Raw genomic sequence first — 27,399 nt, 5'->3', positions numbered from 1 at the left:
TTTATCAGGAAAGATGCAAAGGTAATACATTGCCATTTGCCCATGTCTGCATATACTATACTACATGTAACAAAACCATTCCAAACGCTAACAGATAGATATAATCATATAATTATATACAGAGAATTTTGAGTAAGATGTACTATAGTGTATTAATTCTTTAACCACACGAAACACTAGTCACGCTGGTATCTTCCCTTTCTCCCATCAGCTTCCTTCCCTTTTTCGTGGACCGAGACTAGTCTGACAAGTAATGCCCTCTCAGGGGATGCTCCACAGCAAGTATACCACTGGAATTTGCTGGGTGGCACTTGCTTAACTAAAGGAGATTACATTACCTACCGATGCTGATGGCACATTTGGCAAGTGTTTGCAGACTTAACATTGGCATATGTGCAATGGTCACAAGACCAGTGACCTGAATCATCCAGTCGACTGGGAGCTCGGGAGGCCGTTCCTTTGCCCCTTCCGCCTCTGGCTTTGTTTCCTCCCAAATTCTTAGAACTCGCTGTTCTGCTACAAGCACCATGGGAGTCCACATCTGACAGACCGTTCTCCAATGCTCGTACCAAGTTCTCAAAGTAGTTTCGAGTCACACTATCATCAAAAGTAAACAGGTTATTAAATTTTAAAAGTCCAGATTCCTATTGTAAATCACTGCTGAAATTGGCTAACAAGAAGCAAGATAGGATTGATGAAGGTGTTTCTCCCTTTCTTATTCCATCAAGGCTTTCTTCCCAGGGGCTTCTATTAAGAAGAAGGTGCTTCTCCCTCAAATGACGATTAATATTTGATAAACAGATCATGTCCCACACCTTAATACCAAATATCCCCACAATGTTCAGTTCCAGCAATATATATATGTGTTTCTAGTAGTTACCTAGTCAGCCCAGCAAGCTTTGTCCGGAACTCATTGAAGTCTTCTGATGGGCCCTCTGCATTTAGATAAACTTGTAGTTCCTTCTCAGCACATTGATGTAGCCGTTCTAACCCAGATTCGGCCTCACCTACAGAACGATTATCTTACCAACTCTGAAAAGAAGATAGCAAACATAGACGATAAAAATACAAAGAAATAAAGAGGCCTACCTTGTAGATACTCAAAAAATTGTCTTTTAGCATGTTCATGCTCAGGCAGGTAATATCCATAAGCATAAGTCCACTTGAGCACTCGCCGGCATTCAACGATCTGCAACCACAACCAGATGAAGGGAAGAGGAAAATGGACTTTGCGCAGATTATGGTTGGCAAAATGCAAAAAATTTTGTCCATGAAAAAGTTAATAAGACCAAAATGCCAAGGTTTTCCAAAAATTATTTTAGTCCGAAAGATAACATACATTTTATTTGTTTTATTTCAATGGAAGTTTATAATATATATATATATATATATATATATATATATATATATATAAAGTTTGTCTCATTATTGGACCCAAATCTATAGTGTAGAAATGTATTAATTGCCAATCTATGTATATTTCATCCTTTGCCACATTGCATATGTTTGACCCCGTATTTTGAAAAAGTAGAATGGATCAGATGGTCCATCCATTGAAACCATAAAAAATCCTGGATTTTGGGGCTACCCTATAAACCATTCACAAAAACCTTTTGATTACAATAATAAACCATTGAACCATACAGCAAAACCACCAAACAATTCAAATATATAAACACTTAAAGGTCTGACAAATTCTGCACTCTGTTTTCTATTATCAATTTTGATTCCAATAACTTTTGCACAACTCCATCTTATCCCAACTCAGCAATCCTTCTTTTACAAAAATCACAACAATTTTAACTTAAGACTCTTCTTTAGAAGAATTTTAACAAAGGACAAGGGAGAAAAGGTAAGAGAGAGAGAGAGAGAGAGCACTTGACAGGTTTTCTAATTAGCTTTTTATTCTAATTCCTCGTGATTTTGTTTCATTTTTTTATGAATTTCTTCACATTTTCTTTTGGTTAAAATTCGTAAATCGGTTCACCAGCACAAAGATGTTGACAACTCTGTTGTCAAGGCGATGCCTAGGTGACAAGGCGCCCTTTGAAGCTCGCCTCGCCTAATCGCCAGGCAGTTTTCTACTTCCTACTATAAAATACTTTTTTATTCATTCTTTTTTGAGATTATAATTATAAAATAGGCATTATTAAACTAAAATAATCATTTTGTGTGTTTATATACTAATTTCTTTTTATTATTTTCTTATTTATTAGGGTTTAATCAACACAAACATTGCTAAATAATATATTGAACCCTCAAAGATTTAAAAATCTGAACCAGTAAGTAAGGAAGTACTTAAAATTTTATCTAATCAGCACATTTTCCTCTTCCATATATTCTTCTTCTACTTCTTCTACTACTACTACTACCGATACTTTTTATTTTCTTCTATAACAAAAATAAGGGTTCAGCCCCTATATTTTATGAATTTTATTTTCCTTCTTCCTTTTCTTCTCATGAATATGTTGATTTTCTATACTTTAATATGAAATTTATACTTCTCTTATGAAAATCATGAATAATTATTAAAGAAATATGGTTATGGTACCTAGGGAACTACCCTAGGATCTATGTTTTTAACATAAAAAAATCCATGGCCTAGGCAACTAGGCGACAAGGCACGCCTAGCCTCGCCTCGCCTTGGCTCCTTGAAAACTATGGTGGCCAATCATAAATCAGTTCACTAACCATCAATAAAAAAATCCTAAATCACTTCATCTTACTTAAAACTTTGAAGATAGACTATAGCACAAATACTAATCACAATAAATGCCATCACCCCATCCATAGTATTAATCACTATTTCAAAAAGGTGGCCAACAAGGCAAGACTATGCCTATAATTTTGTTTAATAGAAACAAAAGGTCAAGAACATGTATCCATCCCAACCCTACAGTGTGAAACCAAAAGTTCCTGTCAGACTCAGATCAGGCATGGCACTTGGACTGGTTATCGAGTTGGCTTCCCGGGTCCCAGTTCTATCATATCAGATACTTGAATTTTAAGTTTAAACTTCATATCCAATACCATATCCAGCAGTGCCCTTGCCATGTCCAGGCAAAATAGGGTTTAACCAACGAAACTGATAAATTTGTGACCCAATGAGCTTTCCAGCTTTTCACCCAGTCCAATTCTAACAACATTGCCAAAGAGAAATTTCTTGGTTAGAATCCTGGTGCCAAACCATATTCATATCATTTTCTAGATTTCTAAATACAAGGTAAATGAATGAACTTAAGACTTACCTGTAGCCAGGCCTCTGTTATGAATTTAAGCTGTGACTCAGGCTGAGACTGTTTGTCACTTAGCTTCTCGATCTGCAGAAATCAAGAGAAACATCAATTTTGCAGAAGAGAATAAAAAGAAACCTAATGTCTTTGTTAAGCCTGATATGTATCATAGGCCCATAGCAGGAATAGGAGAAGTTATTGGTGAGTCTTATCACATTTTGGATCATTATAAATAACTATGAATTTTTAGAGAGGAAGAACATGATTTAATAATCATAATCCAATGACTTGGGAAAAGTTTAGCCTAGGGAGTGATCCTCAGTGGTTCCTTTGGAGGTAGATCCAACTCTTGAACGTGTGAAACCTGTATTTTTTTTTTTATCAATAACCTGTAAGTGTTATTTAGTTAAGCTCCACTTGTTCAGGGAAATGTTTCACCTAGCAATTGCCTCAGTTTTAAGTCTAGTCCCAACACAGTGATATACAACATTGTAACTGCCATTGTGGCCATCTCTATAGCTTCATGTTATTATGGCATTCAACAACTCGAGCCATTGTCAACAAATACATCACCATTTAGATACCTCAAGTCATATTGAACATTAAAAGAAATTTCCTTACATGCACAGCTTGCATTTGTTGCAAATCTGCAAGTGCCTTTTGCCTTGACTGCAAGCAATGACAATACACAGTTCAGATACTATTGATGTATATGATAAATCAAAGCAGTCAGTCCATTCATTCTTGTGCAAAAACTAATTTAGAAAACTTGGCTAATGGAATAAAAATTCGATGTTAACCAAAAGACAATAGTAAACAACACATGCAGCCTATAAAATTAATCTGTAGTGGATCCTCCTTCCTAGTCAAGATAAATTTCTAAGCAGTTGATGGAAATAGTTTAATCATGTGCAGTTAAGACCATGAAGCATTTGGTGCAAATCATGGTTCACAGTATCAATACACCTCTATGTATCAGCACCTTGAACCACACCTTTTATTTTTTTTAGTTTCTTTTTCAAATTTCAGTTTTAAGATTACTTTTATATATATTATTTAATAAAAAAAAGGTTCCCAAAAAACATCTGTAAACGTGTGTATCACGCACCTGAAGATACGATAGGATACGCCCATATGGGGTGTATCGGATCGATACTTTGAACCTTGGTGCAAATCATGGGTCTACAAGGACAAGGACAAAAAGGAATATAGATAGAAATAGTTGCAAAGATTATGGTCCACATCACAGTGGATGTAAAATCTTGATTGCTGGAACAATGTCTGCTCAAGATATACTAGAACATCCATTAACATGACCTGAATGCCCCCAGATTTCTTTAATGTGGCCAGTGAAGCAAAGGATCATCCATGTACACTACTCATTCCTTCATTGCTGGACAAACTATTTTTTTCCTAACCACTTTCTAACTAAAAAAGATTGAAGATTTAGTAAATGTGTAAGAACCAACAAGTTGAGTTAAACACTGAAATGTAAAGGAAACCAAATGAGTGCCAACCCTGCAACATCACAATTCGAAGTAGCTCAAAGAAGAAAAATCATCCTGAGAATAAGCCTAAGTAACCTTCTTACAAAACATCATATACATGTGGCTGCATGAGACTTGCTAGAAGATAATCATTGACTCATTTCTTCGAACATTTAATCATCTGTCCATAAACCACTCATACACATGATACACTAGGCTTTTGTAGGCATAAAACTGCACAAAAAGTTATATACATGCCACAGCCAAGTCTACATGCCTCTTCACTTAACCATGAAAAACAACCTAAACATCAATTTGTTTGAACACCGTCACAAAAGGGAAACTAATCCAACTCATTTTGGATGGTTTCTAAGTTTTAAACTTTAAATAGTATTTGATGATAGTGAAGTTGAAAGTTGATAGCAGATCTGGAATTTTTAAGTTCATGAAGTTCTAAGGTGGCTGAGAACCGGTTAGGTTGTAGGGTTTACAAAAAATTCTCACATTTGTAACAAAATTAGAGTTGCCCTCATTCGTTCATTATCTAGTAGGTTAGTAACATGGTGCCCATTAATAACCCTTAAAACTGATATGATTGGTCCAATACAAAAGTTAGAGCATTTGTTGAGAAGGCTGTCTGAAGATTACTACCACATATGCATCATATATAAAAGGAGAATCACTTATTTGCATGCTGCTCCTTTGTGATTGATATATGAAAGCTCTTCATGATTTTATTTAAGCCTCAAATGGCACCATATGAGTAAAATCTGAAAGTTTTCCTGATACAGGTTTCCTCTTCTTCCACCCCAAAATCCCATGGAAAAATATCACATGGAAAGGAAATCCAGATGATTCATCAAGTTCTCGGGCAAAGAGAAATTCAAGAATTTTCAAGGACATAAAGTTAGAAACAGAAACCCTCATTTTCTTGGTCATCCTGACACTTGACCATGGATCATGATAAGCAGCATCTTAAAAAGCTAGAAGGCCAAATGTGCAAGGCACAAGGAACAAGAAAAGGCATGGCTGGACAAAATTCAACAGCACCTTTGAAACAAAAATTACAAAAGCAAAAGAGGAATGTATATGTATAAGGAAATCTGAATCCTGAAAGAAAGAAATAAGCTCACTACTGAATGCTAACAAAGAAAGAAAACGAACAATTACAGCCCATTTCTCAACACTACCCCACAAGCTGAGCATAGAGATTGACCATGCCCAGCTTGCTTATGCAGATATCAATCTTGACTACTTTGGTACTCGCTGCTCTCCTGAGGGCTGAGACTAAAAAAAGAAGGTACATCTCCCCAAAGAGTGGTAATACTGTTTCTCTAATAAAGAGTAGTACAGCTTCTATACTTGCTATTGTGTTGAACTGGTTGTGGGCTATGTTAATTGCTGCCCAATTTTTTTTCTTTTTGACCAGTAGACGAGGTGACTTTATTTAAATAAAATGTATAAGTTACAAATTTACAGCTCCAATTGATCTAAGCCCTTTACATCTTAGTATTACAAGCATGCCCAAAACAATTGCTCCCTAGAAACTGCCTGCTCAGCTAGATCCAGCCAAACCATTTGCAGATCTGCTAATCCATCTGAATGAAGCCTCTACTTCTCTTGCTAATGCCTTGATTTCCCTCAAGACCTGCCTGTATTTCCAGATCCCTTGACTGTTATTATTCAACCACACCAATACCAGCAGAGTCCCTTCCACATCCACCTGCCTGAAGTTCATGCTTAGCAATTCTTAATTCTTGCATGAGAGATGAAACTTCTTCTCTAAGTGAATTATCAGTGCCTAATGGGCCTGAGAAAAGAGCCACTATCCTGTAATCATCCCTAAAGGCTTCACCAATACCTGAAGGACCTGTATTGCCGAGAGAGCTGCAATCTAAATTCAACTCTGTCCTGTTGTAATCATCCCTAAAGGCTTCACCAAACGCCCTACCAGCATATCGGCCTGCGTCGATACTTTGAACCTTGGGCTAATCATTTCCGGAACAAAAAGGGACTGATTTCAACCAATTTTTCCTTGCTAGGGAACTAATTAGAAAAACCCCAATATCACTGCATTATCCAATAGTAATGAAATAATCAATCTTTATGCGGGGGCTAATTTCAAATCACATAAACTTCCATTTTTTCAAGGAATTTGACTGCTAATTTGTTACCCAACCCATCCAATATTTTTGAAAATTATGCCCTGCACAAAAAGTGTTCATATTTTCAAAAAATAGGGGACTAATCCTACCTAAGTAGCAGTGAATGTTAGACCCAACTAAGATACTAAACTTCATGTTGCTCAACTGTTTGACATGTGTAATACAATAGACCCAACTGACTAGATGTGCGATATAGACACAAAACACAATAGCATAGATACTCCAATATGCAAAAAATAAAAATAAAAAAATATGACATTGCTAATTTGTCATGAGATAAGGTTAATGGCAAATAAGAATATTACAAGTGAAAGCATATGGCTGGGTTGTGATTGGGGGATGCGTGAGCTGCTGCTGGGAATTGCACTTAGTCTAGTACCAGGCCTATTCCACACTTTTTTTCCGCAATGACCAATGCTGAGCTAGCATAACAAACCACAATATTTCTCTAACTAAAAAAATTTCCCGCATTTCAAGTGGCCACACCCTCCCTATGACACCCAAGGGCAGAGGAATACCTTAAAATCCAAAAGGGAGCTCTCTGGACATATCTTTAGAACTTCAAACATCCAGAATCTCAGAATCCAAGAGTTTTAGTACCCCATAACTCCAACCCTTCGTTCATCCCTCAGATTTGTGTTTTAGAGGGATTTTCTCTCCCCTTTCTATGCTCATCATTCCCCTAGACTTTCAGAACTCCACAAACCGCCTCCATCACTCACACTAAGCAGCAAAGCAAACTACATTCTTCTCCAAAAAAAATCCTATAGATATCATTGGGATTGATAAAGCTATTCAATTTCCCATGCAGTGCTGATCCTAGTTATGTACAGGTTTCAGACATAGAGAAAATAGTAGGTAATGTGTTTCAATACCAAGTTGGATCACAATACAATAGAAAAATTAGTTAAGAATGTTAGGAAGAATGAAAAAAGAGAGAAGAGAACAAAATGCGAGGAGAAACTCAAAATTGTGGGAGCTAATGTACCTCCCATTGTTTATACTAATTGCTAGAAATAAAAGAGAAAGTTACAAGTATGCTTATTTAGGCAACAGCTCTGTTGATAGAGATGGTTTTACACTTCCAAGCAGCACCAGATCTCATACAAATTTGGAACGAGTAAAACCCATTGACTCCACAGATGTGGGACATAAGGAAGACAAGAACAAGGGTAATTACAGGCCCTCACCCCCAAGGACAGATGTTTTAGTAGGAGCACATTCTTGAGATCCAAAAGGTCCAAGAAACAAAAGTTTCTTTTCCTATTAAAATAATTAGCCCCTAACTAAAAAACCTATAATTGGAAAAGAAACAAATTCAAGATTCAATATTACTGCCATATAAGGATGCTAATAAATGAGTTTAAAATAAGTGACACAACTAACAGTGACCTATTATTAATGTGGTAAGTCAAAGAAATGTCACATCAAAATTATTTATCAAGCCAAAACTCAAAAGGAAGAAATGCTAAAGAAAGTCATGTCACTGATCACCTCACGGCTTTCTATATACAATTAATCAAGGATCCCCAATCCCATCTTTTTTTCTTTATGATCAGTTACTCCCATCTTTTATTGTTTGGACTCTGCAGAATGCATATTCCTACTTTTGTTCCTAGATTGTTTTTGTCAGAAGACACGGGCAATCCCATAATGCAGCAATGCATTGTAAATGGAATGCATACACAAGTACACTACTCTATATCTTCTCATAAAAAAACAAAGAAATGGAAAAGAGATGATCTAATGAGGCTAAACATACCGACTGGTTAGTTGCCCATCGTTCATAATAATGAGTGTATCTCTCCAAAGAATTCTTAGCCATCTCTCTTCTTTTTTCAGTCTCATCATACTGTAACCAATACAGAAAGTTTCAAAGATTCTGAAGTACATACCCCAAGTAAAATTGATGGTATTAAGAACATAATACTAAATGATCAAACAGAAAAAATAAATAAATAAATATGTAGTCTTACCGCACCCTCTTGCTTTGCTGTCTCATAACGATTACATGCATAGAAACCACCTGTCCTCTCACCATGTTCCGACCATGCACCAAGGCACAGCCTGCACACATTTATATACATCATGCATTGGAAAAAGAAAGGTTCCTGTAAATAACCATGCAACAAAGATAAAAATCCTATAAAAAAATCACTTTCTTTATAAGCCTTTATTCTTCAAGAGTTCATTGAAAAATAAAATCCATATTTATTTATCTACAAGTACAATCTATATCTATACAATAAAAAAAAAAAAAAGATAAAATGGATTAGGAAGAAAATCCAAATTTACATGTCGATGAAGCAAGATAAAAACCATACCAGCAGAACTCAAATTTACAAGGTGGTGTGCACGTAATATGCATACAGCCCTGGTTTTTCTCAATTGGACGCTTGCATTTAGGACAAGGTTTGGAATTAGCTAATATCCTGAATATCACCAGATTAGTAAAATATGTAAGCATTCTGTAGAAATCTAGAGAAATCAACATGCTGAAAAAGAAAAGGAAAAATATTACAAGATCTACTTCTGTCATTGATGGGAAAAATATCTCAAATATGTTTTATAAACATTAACTGCATGTTTACAAGATTTAAGGGAAAAAATCTCAAACATGTTTCGTAAACATTGATGGCATGTGTTTGAGATGTGTGGACGCATAGATCATGTTGGAACGTATTGGAAGGGTTTTTTGTTGGAAGGAGATCGAACTCTATTGATGTAATGTTCTGTGGTGAAATATCTTCACCTGTATGCAACATTCTTCTTTCAATGAATTTACTTTTTCCTATTAAAAAAAATCTGACATAGCATTCTTGAATACGAATATGTGAGTGTGCACATTCTTGCTGTCTGGTGATGATTATCATACGATAATTTGTGAGATTTATTAATTCAACCACCATTGCACTATATTTTTTATAATTCAATATGTGCTTAGTTAGGTGAAATGCACTTTTACTTGGTGAAATAATTGACATTTTAATTCAGATGCATGATATATGTAATGTTATTCAAAATAGAAACACACCTTATGAATTTCATATTTATCATTGATATTTCTTAATTCTGATGCATGCTAAATGTTATTACTAAGAAAAACATAACTTAGGAATTTCATAATTTTCTTTGAGAATTTTATCACTAGGCAATGCCAAAAGGACCTGGTGCTACCCAGCAACAACTTAATGCCAACTATTGATGGAGGATAATGTAGGTCATAGAATTAGAGCAGGACAGATAAAATAGAGAAGTCATCAAGTGTGTTACAAGATTGGAGAATACAAATCAAGTCGAAAGGATAATTCTAAAGATGGCTACATGGCCAACAATGTTGCATGGAGCAAGGTGAGGCAGTCAAAAAAATAAAATATCCAAAAAAAAAATAGTGTAGCAAAAATGGGGATATTAAAAAATTGATACGGGTGGACTGACAAACTAAGAATGATTAAATTAGCATATTCATGAGCACTCAAGAGTAGCCCCAATAGGTGAAAAAATGAAAATAAACAAGGTGGTTAGGTCAGTAGATAAAAGATCAAATAATACACCAATAAGAGGGGTATTGGTTGCAAATTGAACTAGGGAGTAGGGACATGACAAAGAACATATTCATGTAGCCAACCTCACATTGTTGGGATTAGTTGAGTAAAAATAAATAAATAAATTTGTGGATTCATAAATGAACCATGGATATGGCCCAAGGCAAAGTGGAATGGCAAATCAAGGTTTCAGTAGAAGACACCCATATGGTTGGGACTTGGGATATGGCCTTGTTGAGTTGAGAATATGACTTGTGGGTATGAAATAAATGGGTCCTCTAGAATTTAGGAAGTCAAGGGAGCTCATGGATGGAATACACACTATAATCATTATGGACACGCTAAAGAGTTGGATATCAGTAGAATTGAGCACCAGTGTTATAAAAACAGAAGGCACAGGAGCCCATTTGCGCCCCAAGGCGCACACCTTTTTGAAGCAAGGCGCAAAAATTAAAAAAAAATGCTAAAGAATAAAAAAAAATGTCAGAAAATTCAAAAAAAATAAAAAAAATATATTAAACAAAATACTAATAAAAATATAAACTTAAATTTTAAAATAAATGTTTTAAAAAAACTATTATCTAAAATTAAAATACAAAAACATAACATGTAAAGCGTATTCAAATGAAATTTTAAAAATAAAATCAAGCATATAAAACATTTTCAAGCATGTAAAACCCACAATCTCTTTTTTTCCTCAATTGCATTACTTCAAGTAGCTAATGTGATGTATACATTCCTGATTCTACGAGCCACCTTTGTGCCACACCCCTCAAGGCAAGCCCAAACAAGATATTTTATTAGGATGAAATGAGAACTAAGAATAAAGACCCTAACATGGACTTGTTTGGGCTTGCCTTAAGGGGCGTGGTACGGGGGCCCAGGGGTGAAGCCCCTGGCCCAGCTGCTAGGTTCATAAAAAAGCAAAAAAGTGTGAAATTTTCAAAAGGTGCACGCATGGGCTAAGGCGCAAGGTGCATCAAGCACACGCCTAGGTGCACCAGGCATGCGCATGTGCCTCGCCTTTGTGCCTAGGCACGTCTTTTAAATCACTGTGAGCACCTTGATGGGGAGGTACCCTTTTTGCCAAGTGCATTTCTACCCCCATTTCTATGGTTGTTGGGGCTTGCCTTGGGACTTGGATCTCAGAAGAGGATGAGGAAACATGAATGTGAAGAAAATCAACAATTATTTCAGAAGATTTGGGCTGTTTTCATTTGTACCACTAGAGAAGATAAGATAGTTAAGTGACCTAATTCAATTGGTTTAATTCTTGTTATTCATTTTTTAAAGCACTTCATCAAGTCAATCCCCACCTCATCCGTTTCCTTCAAAAGCTATTTAAGAGAGACCCACTCCATCAAAGGTTAAAGGATTTCTTCTAGGTGGGGTGTCTATAAAGAAGTGGGGCTTTGTCAAATAGCCCCCACCTAGCAGAAAGTATTTATTTTGTAGGTTTATAATATTTCATAACTCATATACTAGTTTCTTTTTATTATTTTGTTCTTTTTATCAGCAAGAGAAATTTTATTAAATTAAATCATGAAAAGTTCAATCAAAAATTGAAAAAGCTTTCAACAACCCTTGTGTAAATTGTAATACAGAAAAGTTGATTACAACTTTGCCCAAAATAATCGCCGCCTATAAACCACCTGCTTAGCTAAACCATCCCATTTGCAATCCTCAAAACCTACTTGAAAGTAGGACCCATATCCTTAGCTATGCAAATCGATTTCCCTTAGGTTATGCTTGTACACCTAAGCACCTGGAGTCTTGCAGCTTGTCCATGATAATAACCAACCTTAGGTCCCCTTCCACGTTCCACCTCCACATGTCGAAACCCAATTTACTTGCTATCATTAGTCTTTGTGGTACTGCGAATAACTCAGCTCTCAAACAACCCCCAATACTAACTAGACCTGAGTGCATGGCTACAATCTTGCTAAAGAATCTTTGAATACACCCCCAATGCCTGCTAGGCCGGGACTGCCCAAAGAGCTTCAGTCAAAAGTCAGCTTTATCTTATCATTTGTTGGAAGTTTACATTCCATTATCATTATGTCTTTCACCATAGATGTATTTGCCTCTTCTGCCCAAGCTCTTATCATATAATCAACCGAAAAAGTTTGAAATGCCACCAATATTTTTTTGATAATAAAAATAAATTTTCATTAAAATGACATATGTTACAGACTAAATAGGTGTTAAGGGCTCAAGGCAACACCTATATACAATACTCCAGAAAAACAAAAAAAAAAAAAAAACAAACCATGAACATTCAATCAAAACACAAACTTGAAAACCAGCACCTCCCGTAAACCGTCCCCAAGAATCTTCTTAACTGAATTCATGCAAACTCAGGCAACACAAGCCCACTGAAAGTGATATACTAAACCCATCCCCATTCTATCCAGAAATTGGCACCCCAAAACTCATTTTTAGTCCTGACTCAAGGATTTCATGTTTGTTTCATTTGTCTCTTGCAGTATCTTCACATCTGGATTGAAACTCCTCACCATGTTCCTTAGCAAGGCACTTCTTCTTCCTTCCCACAGACCCCTATCATTCCAAGATAAACAATCTAATTTTCAGCTTCTACTCCACCCACCACTCCCCTCTCTATTCTTCTGTCGACATCCTTCACTCTTCCTCAACCAAGTCCTCTTCCCTCCCTTCTCCTTACTCCCACTCCCCACCCCCTCTCCCCAGTAGCTTTCTTCCTGTTATGTTCTACTCTCCTACTCCTTTCTAAATGCTCAATTGCCCTTCTAACAACTTTCTCCCACCCAGAAAAATTAAGCCAAGACATTTTCTCACCTCCACCTGTCTCTCGACTATTCTTTCAATACCCGCCCTTCCTCCAACCAATGTTTTAACACGCGGAGGCATGACACAAGGCGTTCCACTACCTAGGGGTGTGAGGCCATAGTTCAGAACGTAAGAGGCGTAAGCCTCCCAAACACAAGGAGACATAAGCCGCCTGAAGAGGACGGGGTCAAGAGGAAGAAGGAAGAGGAAGGGGAGGAAGAAGGAAGAGGAAGGGGGGGATCTCATTTTTTCTTTATTTTTAATAAAAATCTTTTATATTAAGAAGAATAATAATGTACAGCATTAGTTGAAAGGGGGGATCTTGACTCAGCTCCACCCCACCCTCGCTCACTTCCTTCACTACCAACTCCCTCTCTGAGATTTCCTCCTAAAGACAAGTAATAAAACCCCTGTTCTCTTGACTCAGCTCAGAGGAAGAAGAAGAAGAATGTGGTTGACCAATTCAATTCAGATGGTTGAATTGCTAAATCACCACTTTGACTAAAGAATGGTTTTGTTTTTGGGTCGGTTCTAAAATACATGGGTTTGACTTTTACTTTTTAACTGTAAGGTAAAGAATAACATAAATATAAACCAGTTTAAACCATAAGGTAAAGAATACTTTTAACAATGTAAAAGTAAAACCAGCATTTATTAGTGAAGAATAACTTCAATATAGGATTTAAGAGAATGGGAGTTAATACCTAAAATATAAGACTTAATAAGGGGATTAAATGAGGTGAAAAGTCTCGGAGCAGTACTGTAAATTATTTTTCTCATTAATTTAATGTGAATTTGTTATTGAACCAAAAAATAAATAAATGAAGTCAAAAGTAATAGTTGAACTTAGGCAACTAGGGGCATTTTAGTCAAGAAAAGTTCCACAACCTCATTCATATTTTTAGTAGTATATATATAGATAGATAGATAGATAGATAGATAGATACAGATATAGATATAGATATAAATGTTAATCGAAAAATATATGTGGACTAAAATGTTATCAACCAATTGCTGAACTTAGGCAACTCCCCCTGACAAGGTTGGCATACTTATGATGCCCTACGAGAAGGAGCAGTTTGTCTCAACTGCTAGACTGTGAGTGAAGGCGCAGTTTGACAAGGTTGGCATACTTATGATACCTTGATAATAATATTATGCCGGGTTTCGAACTTGTCCACTTTTGATAATTGATATAACCCTGGGTATGTTGAAGCAAATGAGAATGAAATCTGGGGAAGTGATTATTGTGATAAGATCTAGCACTCTGTCAAACAAAGAGAATATCTCAGATAATATCTTCCCTAATGGACACCTAAATCTCCCTACAATGGATTTTAAATGATGTTTGAGATCAGTTTTGCAAAATAAATATTAAATTAAATAAATAGTTTATTTTGAAAATGGTTTGCAAAATCTATGCCTTTAAGGGGTGTAATTAGGTTATGCAGTTTCATAATCCAACCGGCCCAGTTTGACCTTAATTGAACCTCTGCCCTGTGAACATCTCACTTTGCCAGTTTTATGCCCGATCCAGTACTCTGAACATTGGTTTGATCTGAATTCCTGTGGGACTCACACCATACAGACTCCCTCTCACACTCTAATCTCTGATTTATCCAAGAGAAGTAAGGATGGAAGCTGGATCAAATTAGGCTAAGAGATCGTAGTCCAACTGGGACACCTCCGTAAGAGGAGTATTTTAGCCAACAGTCAAAAGAAGGATCTCTCCCTCTCTCAGAATTCAATTGGGATTTGTTTAGGGTTTAGGATAGTTCTTTAAGAAGACTAAAAAAACTAATCAATCCTTCTTGAACCCTGATATCAACCATAGCAGTGTGGCCATAGAACCCAAATCATTTGGATCAATTTCACATTTCCTCACATAACTGGAACCTTGTGAACCTTTCGTGCAGCCTTGTTCCAATTGGTGTGGCAATTTTATCAGACACTTTATTCTTCAGTTCAACATCTCAGCAGTTGGGAAATCAATTGGAGAAGTCTCAGAGATTGACATAGGAGCAGGATACAAGTTGCACCACTTATAACTTCTTGACAGGTTGGTGAAGATGTGACAGTTTGGCTGTGAACTCCATAGCAATCTACTGTGATGGGATTTTGAAATCAGTTACGAGATCAATTTAGTTGGTTTTAGGTCTGAAACAATGCAGTCACATCCCCACCTCAATCTGGATTTGAGAAAGCTTGTTTCAAGCGATGATGCGGTTCAGCATGATAGCAGTTTTATCAATTAAGTTTTCAACTTGACCTAGCTATTGGATTGAATTGTTTCACACATCCGTTGCAAATACACTTTCAAATCAAACATAAAAGGCTGATCTATGTCAAATCCTACTGCATTCAATATCAGTTCATGGATGTTGGATTCTGTTAAACAGAGCAATATGAAAGTGGCATATTACTTTCATATCCCATCCATCAAATATGAGAAATACGCCAGGGATGTATAAGAAAATGCTCATCTATCTAGATAAACTCAAGAGGGTGACCATACTATAAGCGGAAATGCACTTGTACACATAGAAAACTGTAGGAAACTGTTGACACCCTGAGATGTACTTAGCTTTAATTGATTAGGACCAGCTTTCCTAGTAGGATTAGTTTTATTCTATCTTATCTAGGATTAGTTTTATTTTAATCTTATCTTATATTGCCCTGTTCTTTTACAATTAGGAAACTATGTATATAAAATAAGGAGTGGGGCGGCTGTCTGAAGCACTCCAACCACTCTCTTCTTTCAAAGCTTCTCCCACGAATTCTCCTCCTCTATCTCTCTTCTTCTCTTCTTCTCTTTTCTTCTTCTCTTTTATTTTCTATTCAAAATATAAGGAGTCTCTATAACCTTGTACGACTACTTGGTATCAGAGCCAAATTTAGGGCTTCTCATGTGAGTTTAATCCAGCCGACCACATGAGAACTGCCTAGGGCTGGAAGAATAAAGAAAACTCCCTTCGGCTGATTCTTGGAGGTTACCTACAGCAGCAGTCCAAAGATTGGATCAGATCTTTGATAACCAGGAAGAATCAGAGGAAGAGAAGAGGATCAAGATCAGTTCTTGATCAAGACTAGAGGTGGTGATCAAAAATTCAGAAGAATTCTGGTTCAAGATCGTTTTTTCCTATTCAAGACTGAAGTTCGATCCAAGTTTCAGAAGAATTCTGGTTCAAGATCGGTTTTTTTCTATTCAAGACTGAAGTTGATTATCAAGATCAGAGTTTCTCAAAATTTTCTGGTAAGTTTTCAAGCCTTTCTTGAAATCAGCAGCAAGTATCTCTTGATATAAGAGGTACGGTTAAGGAAAAAAAACCTTCCTTTCTGCATTCCTTGTAGGGTTTAAGAGAAAACCCTCAAGTTTCAGGGCTGTTATTGCTTCAGGGAGGTAATCAGATTTGTCTCCCTTGATTTTTTTCTTCTTTGGAAGATCCAGCAGAGCTTTTTTCAACAGGGCTCATACAGTTCAGTCTCAATAGGCCGACTGTCACAAAAATTAGGGTTTCTGAATCAGAACCCTCCTTTTTTATGAATGATAATAAATTTGTTAATTCAGAAGCACATTTAGAGTGAGTTCATACAACATCCCAGGGAGAGGTGCGAGCAGCAGCCCCTCGTTGAATCTTACAAGTAAACTAGGAAAGAAAAGCAAGAATCAAAACTGAGCCCAAAACAATTCTTCCCTATGTACCCCTTGCTTAGCTAACACATCTGACAAAGTATTTGCTGATATCCCCACCCACTGTACAGTGACCAACATATTCCTTGTCAACCAACTAAATTTCTTCATTTCATTCTTATAACGCCACATAACCTCTTCAGGATTTTTCAACCAACCCACCACCACTTTGGAATCCCCCTTGATTGTTAGGTGTTGTACCCCCAGCTAGTTTGCAAATTGCACCCCTTGTACAGTAGCTAAAAGTTCTGCCTTGATGGAGTCCCCAATTCCCAAGGGACCTGAGTAGAGCAATAAAATCTCTCCCTTCTCATTTCTCAAAGCAACCCCCATTCCGGATGATCCTGGATTAGCCATGCTATTTCCATCAAAGTTCAACTTCGATGAGCCTTCGGATGGAGGAGACCAGCTTGTAAATGATTTGTCCTTTAGAGATGAACACTTTGCTACTACTGACCAATTTCTCCAAAGGTCATTAAAGGAGAATTGATGAAAGATTTCCAAGGTCTTCAGCCAAGGTATTGTTTAACACACAATCTTTCAATTCCAGACTGTTGCTTTCCTTATCTTGAAAAATTCTAATATTCCTTTCTTCCCAAAGAGTCCAAATCAAGGCAGCACGAGCACATCTCCACATAATTCTCCCTATTGTTGTAGGCCAATAAAAGGTAGAATGGTTGAAGAGCATGTGAACTTCTGCTGGTAAACTCCAACTACTCCCGAACAACGAAAGTAGCCAAGCCCAAAGGTCTGCAGAAAAGGGACAAGATATTAATAGGTGGTAACAATCCTCACCGTGAGCTCTACAAAGGATAAACTGATTAGAAGAACCACAGAGGAAAGGTCTTCTCTTTTGTAGGTTATCTAAAGTGTTTACTTTCCCATGGAATACTTCCCAACAAAACGCCATAATTTTTTGGGGAACTGGCCTACACCAAATTTCTTTTGACAGAAAGGGTTGGTGTGTAGAAAGTTGAGAAATTGACTTGAAGAAAGAAGCACAAGTGAAGGTTCCATTGGGTCTAGGAGTCCATACCCTCTTATTTGGCTTGGAGGGATCCAAACAAACCTGAATAAGACACCCAAGCATGACAGAAAGATATTCAATTTCATCATCCCTAAGTCCTCTACGAAACCCAAAATCCCAAGTAGGATCTAAGGGTGTTCCCAAAGGTGAGACAAATTTTGAGACCACATCTTTTTTGTACAAAGAAACAGAAAATAGCGAAGGGAAAAGATCCTTTAAAGGTGTGTCTCCTACCCAAATATCCTCCCAAAAATGAACAGTGTAGCCAGAACAAACTTCATACCTGATAAAATTGAGGAATTGAGGAAGGGTGTTGTGAATGGCCTTCCAAGGTGCTGCTAGGTTAACTTGCCTTGATACACCAACATCCCATCCATTCTCTGACCTCCCATGAATGCTTCCCACCACCTCATGCCACAATCTCTCTCCTTCCAATGGCCATCGCCACAACCATTTCCCTAACAAAACTTGATTTTTTCTAGTTACCCTCCCAAGTCCCAAACCGCCCTCTTCTTTACTTCTACACACAATTTCCCAATTAACTAAGTGATCCTTTTTTCTTGTCCCGGCTCCCATAAGAAATCTCTCATCAACTTTTCTAGTTTCCTAGCTTCCCTAACTGGTATCCTAAAGACAGACAAAAAATAGGTAGGTAAGTTAGCCAAGGTATCTCTTATTAGGGTAACTCTCCCTCCTAAAGAGACATAATTCCTCTTCCATGAGGCTAATCTCTTCTCAAACTTTTCTATCATTGGGGTCCAAAATCTACTCTCCCTAGGATTTGTCCCTAAAGGAAGCCCTAAATATGACATAGGCCAAGCAGAGGTGGAACACTCAAGACACTCCGCAATAGCCTCAACCTCCCCTAGCTCCAAATTTATACCCGCTATGCAGCTCTTTTCCAAATTTATTCTCAAATTAGAAATACTTTCAATACCTTTGATTAGCTCCTTTAGGTTTGCTACCTTTTCACTAAAACCTCCTTCACAAAAGATCATTAGGTCATCTGCAAACTGAAGGTGGGTGACGGGGACTTGGTGTCTCCCTATTCTCCAACCCTAATGGCATCTTCATTGTCAACCTTAGTAATGATCCTACTAATCACATCAGCTACTAAGGTAAAAAGGAAGGGTGAGAGTGGATCCCCTTGTCTGACACCCCTGCAAGTTGGAAAGAACTCCCTCACCATACCATTTACCATAATAAAGTAGTGAAAGTACTGATACACCCAAAAATCCAACTACACCATTTGTCCCCAAATCCACAGTTTCGCATAACCTCTAATAGAAACTTCCAGTCCACCAAATCATAGGCCTTTTCAAGATCCAATTTACAAATGAAACCTCTCTTACTAGACCTTTTCATTTCCTCCACACACTCATTCGCAATTAAGATCTGATTTGTTATTTGTCGCCCTTGAATGAAAGCCCCCTGGGATTCACTAATGAAGTATTGATAGAAGGGAGGACTGTTTTGATCCTCAACAAGAGCACTTTAGCCAGAATTTTATAGATGCTTGTCACCAGACTAATAGGCCTATAATCTTGTGGGTGGTTGGCTTCATTCTTCTTAGGTATCAAAGCCAAAAAGATGGCATTAATTCCAGGGCTTATAATGTGATTGTCTGCAAATTCCTTAAAAACTTCAACTAAATCCTCTTTCAACACCTCCCAACAGTCTTGATAAAAACCTATTGTAAAGCCATCTGGACCTGGAGCCTTGGATCTATCCATTAGAAATACAGCTTTCTTAATTTCTTCTTCCTCAAAATCCCTTTCCAGCCACCTTGCCACTCCGTCATCAATTCTTGGCCATTTCACCCCTTCCACAACTGCTCTCTCACTCAAAGGTCTTCTATAAATCAATTTGAAGTGGTCCACAAATTTTCTGGCTATGTCATCCTGGTTGGTAATCACCTCCTCTCCTATCTCTAGCTTGGTCACAAGATTCTTTCTTCGTCTCCCATTTGCCAAATCATGGAAAAATCTAGTGTTCCAATCACCTTCCTTAATCCACTTGTGTCTAGATTTTTGTCTCCAACTGATTTCTTCCCTCAGTAACACCTCTTCCAAATCCTTTTTCAGTTGTCTCCTTAACACTCTGCCCTCCTCGATCAACCCATTTTGAGATTCCTTTACATCCAAGTTTTCTATTCGAGAGATTAGGCACAGTTTTTGTTCCCCAATTCTACCAAAATGATCTCTATTCCACTCTTTTATTTTGGCTCTCAACCTTTTTAATTTCTTATGAAACTTGATCCCCTTCCATCCTACCCCCCTCTCGTCCTCACCCCATCATTCCTTCACTTTTTTCACAAAATCTGGATGAGTAAGCCACATATTTTCGAATCTAAAAGGTTTGGGTCCTATATGAAAAAACTTAGTACCTATCTGGATAGGTCAGTGATAGAAGGTGACCCTGGGTAACACTCTAGCAACCAAGTTTTCTAAACTATTCTCTCAGGCAAGGTTAAATAAGAACCTGTCCAATTTCGAACACAAAGGGGATTCCTGAAGGTTGGATCAAGTGTAACTGGCTTGCAGCAGAGGTATTTCCTTCAGTTCACATTCTCCAATAAAACCATTAAATTTCCTCATGCTAGTTGTAATTACCTGTTGGGGATTATTGGTTTCATCAGAGAATCTAATGACATTAAAATCCCCGCCCAGGCACCAAGGGCCATCCCATAGCCCCTTGATTGCATATAGTTCCTCCCACATCTCATTCCTCTCTCTATAGGAATTAGGGCCATAAACATTGGTTAAGACCCATACACACCCATTCTCTACATTCTTACACTTAATGGAAACAGAAAATCTGCCTATCAATTTTTCCACTACTTCCACCACATCCTCCCTCCACAGTGTTACGATCCCCCCCGAGGATTTTATAGTAAGGAGACAGAAAAGGTTTGTCGATTGAACAAAGCTTTATATGGACTAAAACAATCCCCCAGAGCATGGTTTGACAGATTTAGATGAGCCCTTGATAGGTTCGGATATGTGCAGGCTCAGTTAGACCACACCTTGTTTATTAAGAGAGTGGATTCCTCTGTAACATTGCTTGCCGTGTATGTGGACGATATTGTAGTAACAAGGAGTAATACTAGTGAAATTGAGTCTCTTAAGCAACTCCTTCATCAAGAGTTTGAGGTAAAAGATCTGGGAGACCTACGATACTTCTTGGGCATTGAGGTAAATAGATCCAAGCATGGAATTTTTCTCTCTCAACGAAAGGAAGTTCTTGATCTACTAGAAGAAACAGGAAAGTTGGGAGTTAAGCATGCGGACACACCTATTGAACAGCAGCACAGGATTAGTGCAGAGGGTGGAGAGCCTATTGATGATAAAGTTATGTTCCAATGGTTAGTTGGAAAGCTTCTTTATCTTTGCCTCACATGACCTGACATCGGTATGCAGTCAGTGTAGTTAGTCAGTATATGCACTCTCTTAGAACTATTCACCTCCTTGCAGTTGAAAGGATATTAGCATATTTGAAGAGGTCCCCAAGCATAACCATTTTGTTCAAGAAAAATGACCACATGAAGATAGAAGTCTACACAGGTGTTGATTGGGCTGGGTGTGTTGATGATCGAAGATCTACCTCTGGATATTGTGCCTTTATAGGAGGGAATCTGGTCTCCTAGAAGAGTAAAAAATAAAGTGTTGTTTCTCGTTCAAGTGCTGAAGCTAAATATAGGTCCATGGCAAATGGTGTGGCTAAGATTCTATGGTTGAGATCATTACTTGAGGAATTGGGTATTGTTTATGAGAAACCCTTAATGTTGTACTGTGATAATCAAGCTACCATAATTACAGCCCATAATCCAGTACAGCACAACAAAACTAAGAATATTGAAGTGGACTAGCATTTTATTAGAGAAAGGGCATCTCAAGAAGTATGCCTTCCCTACATTGCCTCTGACATGCAGCTTACAGACCTTCTCACCAAGACTGTTTCAAGAAAAAAGTTAGAAGATCTATACAAGTTGGGAATGACAAATATCTACTACCCAACTTGAGGGGGAGTGTAAGAAACCGTAGACCCCACGTTAAGTGTATTTGTGAGACATCCTGAGATGTACTTAAATTTAATTGATTAGGACTAGCTTTCCTAGTAGGATTAGTTTTATTCTATTTTATCTAGGATTAGTTTTATTTTAATCTTATCTTATATTGCCCTGTTCTTTTACAATTAGGAAACTATGTATATAAATTAAGGAGTGGGGCAGCTGTTTGAAGCACTCCAACCACTCCCTTCTTTCAAAGCTTCTCCCATGAATTCTCCTCCTCTATCTTTCTTCTCTTCTTCTCTTTTATTTTCTGTTCAAAATCTAAAGTCTCTGTAGTCTTGTACAACTACTAAAACAAACAAGAATATTGTCATTATAGCTTGCTATCAGACAAGGAGGACTAACCAGATTCATGTATAAACATGACAACATCTTTAAAGAAGCTATAAACCCTAAAAAAACTATATAGCATTTAGTAGCAGGAGCACTTGAATCCAATTGAGATGGACAATTACCTGAATATGATAAACATGATGGGTAGGTAACAAAGATAAATTTCTAAAATGTAGGTGCACACAGAAACCCAAAAAAAAAAATTCCAGCATATATAAAGTACAGTGTGTGTCACCTCAAAAGACACTTCAGTTTTTACTTTGAATTCACTTATTAATAGCTTGTTTGCCCTGTCCTTTCTTTTTATATGTAACTAACAGGACAATCCATAGTTATTAGGAGATGCAATAATAAGAAATGGTGATTAAGAAGGGGTGATAAAAACAACTTCGCATTCTATCTATTACTTTACCAATTCATATTTTCAGATTCAGCACTGTTTTTCAAAATCCACTTAGCCACAGTACCACAGTCAACTGGACGGTGAGCCTCCTCAGTACACTGCATATTTATAATTAAAAGATTTTAGACTGATCACCGAATACACAACAGGGAGGACAAATGTGTATATCAAACAACAGAAAGGGAACTCACATTCCAGCAAAATCCATATGAGCATTTACAGGTAACGTCATAGCTCCCACTACCAACAACAAATTCTACAGCATAATCACATCCTGGAGCAGGGCACCATTTGGTCTAGAAATGCAAAAATAAAATAAAATAAAGGAAAATTAATAAACAAAAAGATTAAAGGAAATATGAATAGCAATTCATACAACATAAAACACCTAAAATTTTTCACATCAACGATCATCCCATGTAAAAAGAGAGAAGGTTTTACTTTCTTATTAACAAATAAGATAAAGGTTTCAAAAAGCAAAAGAAGCATAGAATTTACAGAATTAAGGTTAGTGGAATGATGCATGTTATAAACATTAAAAACTCTCAGATATACCTTCCTATTGTCTTCAATATAAGATCTAAGTAGGTAACGGGAATACTTCTCCTTGTCTTCGTTAGAAGCCAAAACATTGATCATATCTTGACCAACGGCAGCACCACAAGATGGATCAGGACATCGCAGCATTAAACATCCAGGACCATCGTTAATTGAGGTACTAATGTAACCTGCAAGGTGGAGGGGGAAAAGGTTGCTACAATCTACCAACAATAGGAAGAAATCATTCAACTGAAATGAAAAAGAGGTTAACAACAAGAAACCATGCTAGTTCAAAGAAAAAGGACTATTGGGCCAAGAGACAGACAAGAATTTCTTAAACACAAAAAGGGGGAAACTAACAGGGTTCAACCGAACATTAAGTATCAGCAATGATACTCTATCTTTTGTATTGACTTTGTGCTTAAGAGGGTCATGCAACTATTGTGGCATGCTGCACCAACATTTCCTTTATTAACCTAAATGATTGAATACTCAAGACATCGAAACAAAAAATAAAATGTTTCAAACCATCTATTCTGCCAGTAGCTTGACAGGTTTGTGTAAAGTCTTTTTGTGTTGATGTCAAAATTTAAACACAGATCAAAAGGGGACAAAGGCTAAAAGCACAAAGAGAATAGAGAGGATAAATGATGGGAGGATTATGAAGTTAAAAAAAATATACAATAAATTTCCAGTCCAAGACAAAACCATCCTCATTCCTGGAACCCTACAAAATTACTATAGGAGAATGAGGCATATGGAATGCAGTAAGATGAACCTGTCCAGCATGTGCAACAAAAAGGATGACCACAAGCAGCAGCATTCATTCTATCACGAGGATAGGTCTCAAAACAGATTCCACAAGTCAGCTGCAATTATCACCCATGCCATAATTAGCATATATCCTCAGTCTCCACTATGTAATTAAGATTCAATCCAAGTAACTAAAGTTTTAGTTAACATGTAATATGTTTTGACAAGGTTGCCATAGAATATTTTTAGAACTTACTTCTCTAACATTTTTTGGAATGTAAACAATTGGTCTCTCCAGCAAGCCAACCGCCTTTCGAACATTGTCCTCGTCTGCAAACCATGCATCATGGACTTTGCTAACACTCCTGTGCAGTCCAAATATATATTTCCTCAGAACATAAAAGCATAAAGAATGCCAATGAATTTAGAAGATCTAGATTCTATAATAGCATGCCTTTCATATACATTCATCAAAAAGTAAATAATAATCCATATGAATCAGAATCAACTAAAGAATGATCCATATGAAATCAGAATCACTCTGCCCATAATAAAATAAGAAATCAAATTATTGAAAGAGATGCACATGCACCTAACCAACAAGGCATTACATCATCTGAAATAGAGCCATGTCAACACCTTTACATCTTCACGTGTCATACACATACTATTAGTTCTGTTTCAGGGGAAAAAAATACTTATTTTATTACATATCTCTTGTTTTCAATTATAACACTGTCAATAAATTTTCCATGTAAATCAATTTATTCTAGGTTCATTTCTTTTTTAAGACATTTTAACAACTAAATTCTCTCAGGAATACTACATAATATATAAAATACACTGTACAAGGCATTTTGATTTCTTTTTCATTGTTGCCTGTCAGAACACCTTATACCAGTGCCGTAGAGGCACACGTGTGTGTGACACAGAACTTAACAAAATTGATTGCCTGAAAAGAAGGTATGCAACCATGTTTGTGACACTGAAACATAAATGGTTGCCCAAAAGGGGAGCTGATCAGGAGTAGAGAAATAGAGCATCCATTTACCAGTTATAGTGGCGGAGCAGAATGCTAGCTGAAACTCTTGGTATGGAAAGCACAGTTGATATCATTGAAATATCTTCCTCTTGACGTTGACGTATATCAGCCTCACTCAAAATAGTATAGTTTTGCTGAAATGTGGAAATCAATAAATATTATAAGACCCATGTATATGTTACAAAGAAGATTACACAAAGCATACAATGTGTTTAGAATTTTTCACCATCTAAGGACCAGATAAATAAAAGCAATGTGGTTTATATAGCAGGCAGGAAACACAAAACAACTGACACAGCTACATAAAACAGATTAAGGAAAATTGTTCACCAATTCCCATAGAAGCATTAAACTCCACGGAGTTTGCAGTTGGTTAAAGAAATTTCAGTTAGTTAAAAAATTAAATGTTACGAGAATGTAGATCTATGCCCCAACCTACCATCCCCCCCCCCCACACACACAGCCAGAAGCTTCTTGTGCATTACTTGGACTCTATGCTGAAATTTAAAACACACTATGTCTTGCATGGCATAAACTTTTTGCATTGCCTATGCGTGACATAACAAAGTCATAAATTGAAATGACATTACCAAATCATATAAACAAGCGAGAGCGAATTCATAAGGATATAAAAACAGATCTGTTTCCCTTCAGATGAGAACAAACTTATATAAAAGTAATCGATATATGATTTGAGATGAAAATTTAAAAAAAAAAAAAAAAACGCTGCATGCATGGAACAATATCTGATTTTGAATTTCTATTAGTAGATTGAATACTCATCAAAAGGCTGAAAGAAGCTCAGCTATTACCACCAATAAAGCTCATTAATTCCCGGTTCAACACCAAACCCATCAGGGAACAAATCAAAAAAGTACCAAAAAACCACAATAGCATAAAACTACTACGATCAAGGAAAATTCCAAATCAGGAAGCTGTAAACTCCCATGAAAACGGAAACCACTTCTCAATAAAAAGCTCAACTCCCCCCCCCCCAAAAAAAAAGGCTTCTTGGCTCCGGCGACCGGAATTCACCTGCTGTCGGTGCGATATGGTGTCATCGGAATCATCCGTATCATTAAAATCGTAATCCGCATCGTCGTCGTCGCTCGCCATCGCCGTCTCGCCACTGTAGAAGTCATCGAGGGATTCCACATCGTTCGCATCGTGCATATCGTCTTCCGAATCCATTACCCACCAAACCACAAACTCAAAAACCCCAAAACCCTAGAATTCCTCAAGCTCGATACAATTTCTCCCTTCGACCAAAACGAAACTGAGAACTGCAGATTAGGGCTCAGAAAACGCGGGAAATCGAACGAAATCCGAGAAGATAACACAGAAAAAATCGATCGGATAAGCACTGAGGCGATTGATTTCGAAAGGAGTCAAAATTTTCTCTTGAGAAACAAACTGAGATTAGAGTGATAACAACAGAATACCGATCGACCTACTGGACTATGGGTTTTCATGGTTTTGGTTTTGGCTCAAGCTCTTCACCAAAAGAGAAGAATCTCCCAGCTTAGGGAATATATATTTTACCTCTCCGACGCACAGTCCTTCAAACTATAGGTATTAACTTTAAAAATATTAAAATATGTGTATTTATTGTATTAAAATATATTTATTTATATATATACATCCTCTATGACACCGTGTAGAGAACGATCTGCCTTTTGACGTGATGATCACAACCGATAACAAAAGGGATCCAGCTTCAATGTGATATTCACATAGCTCGGTAGATCGATTTCAATATGATATTTGGATTCAAAAATTTTGTGATATTCGAAGAGTATTTTGACTAGATTTTTCAAAAACTATTGATTTCTGATATCACTGACACTGATTTCTAAAAAAAATCGGAAAAACTGCTTTTTATAGTTATTATTATCGGGAGTGAACGATTTCAATCAGAAGTTGTCAACCGATTTTTGAAATCGATTATGAATGTATTTGTTAGTTATTATCCGCAGTGATTTTTGTTATTACCGGAATTATCTCCCTTATCCGTGTTAGAGGCCACAATCATTAAAAATAATCAGAATCGGCTTTAAAAGAAGAAACATTGTTTTTGATAATTCCTATTTTTCAACCCGATTTTAATAATGGATTTTTTAATTGAATTGCCAATTTTTGAGAAATTGCCCAATCAAATAACCAAATAATTGGCAATTTTGGAATTGATGATGTGGTGCGTTGATTTTTTAGAAATTGGCATCAATCCCAAACATCACATTTATATTGGATTAAATGACATCATTTGTACTTTTAAGTGAGACCTTGTGTGAAAGGATTTC

The 27,399-nt window shown here is 36.9% G+C and overlaps 1 protein-coding gene across 1 annotated transcript; it reads right to left on the bottom strand.

The window, feature by feature from the left end:
- LOC148846039 (putative E3 ubiquitin-protein ligase ARI8) lies at positions 1 to 26,952 on the bottom strand. The gene is made up of 15 exons (XM_088953253.1): positions 26,135 to 26,952; positions 25,109 to 25,233; positions 24,314 to 24,422; positions 24,083 to 24,173; positions 23,320 to 23,492; positions 22,956 to 23,060; positions 22,774 to 22,862; positions 9,210 to 9,317; positions 8,862 to 8,952; positions 8,648 to 8,737; positions 3,855 to 3,902; positions 3,249 to 3,320; positions 1,090 to 1,189; positions 881 to 1,007; positions 1 to 597 (listed from the first exon to the last, which is right to left on the bottom strand). Exons 1-15 carry the CDS (start codon positions 26,288 to 26,290, stop codon positions 339 to 341), a joined length of 1,743 nt encoding a protein of 580 aa, XP_088809379.1. The 5' UTR covers positions 26,291 to 26,952; the 3' UTR covers positions 1 to 338.
- Between the last annotated feature and the right edge of the window lie 447 nt (positions 26,953 to 27,399).

The sequence above is a fragment of the Nelumbo lutea genome, chromosome 7 (assembly GCF_056320005.1).
Source record: "Nelumbo lutea isolate HS-2025 chromosome 7, American lotus-T2T, whole genome shotgun sequence".
Lineage (NCBI taxonomy): Eukaryota > Viridiplantae > Streptophyta > Magnoliopsida > Proteales > Nelumbonaceae > Nelumbo > Nelumbo lutea.
The sequence above is the reverse complement of the archived record's forward strand: the minus strand, read 5'-3'. Positions and strand labels throughout refer to the sequence as shown.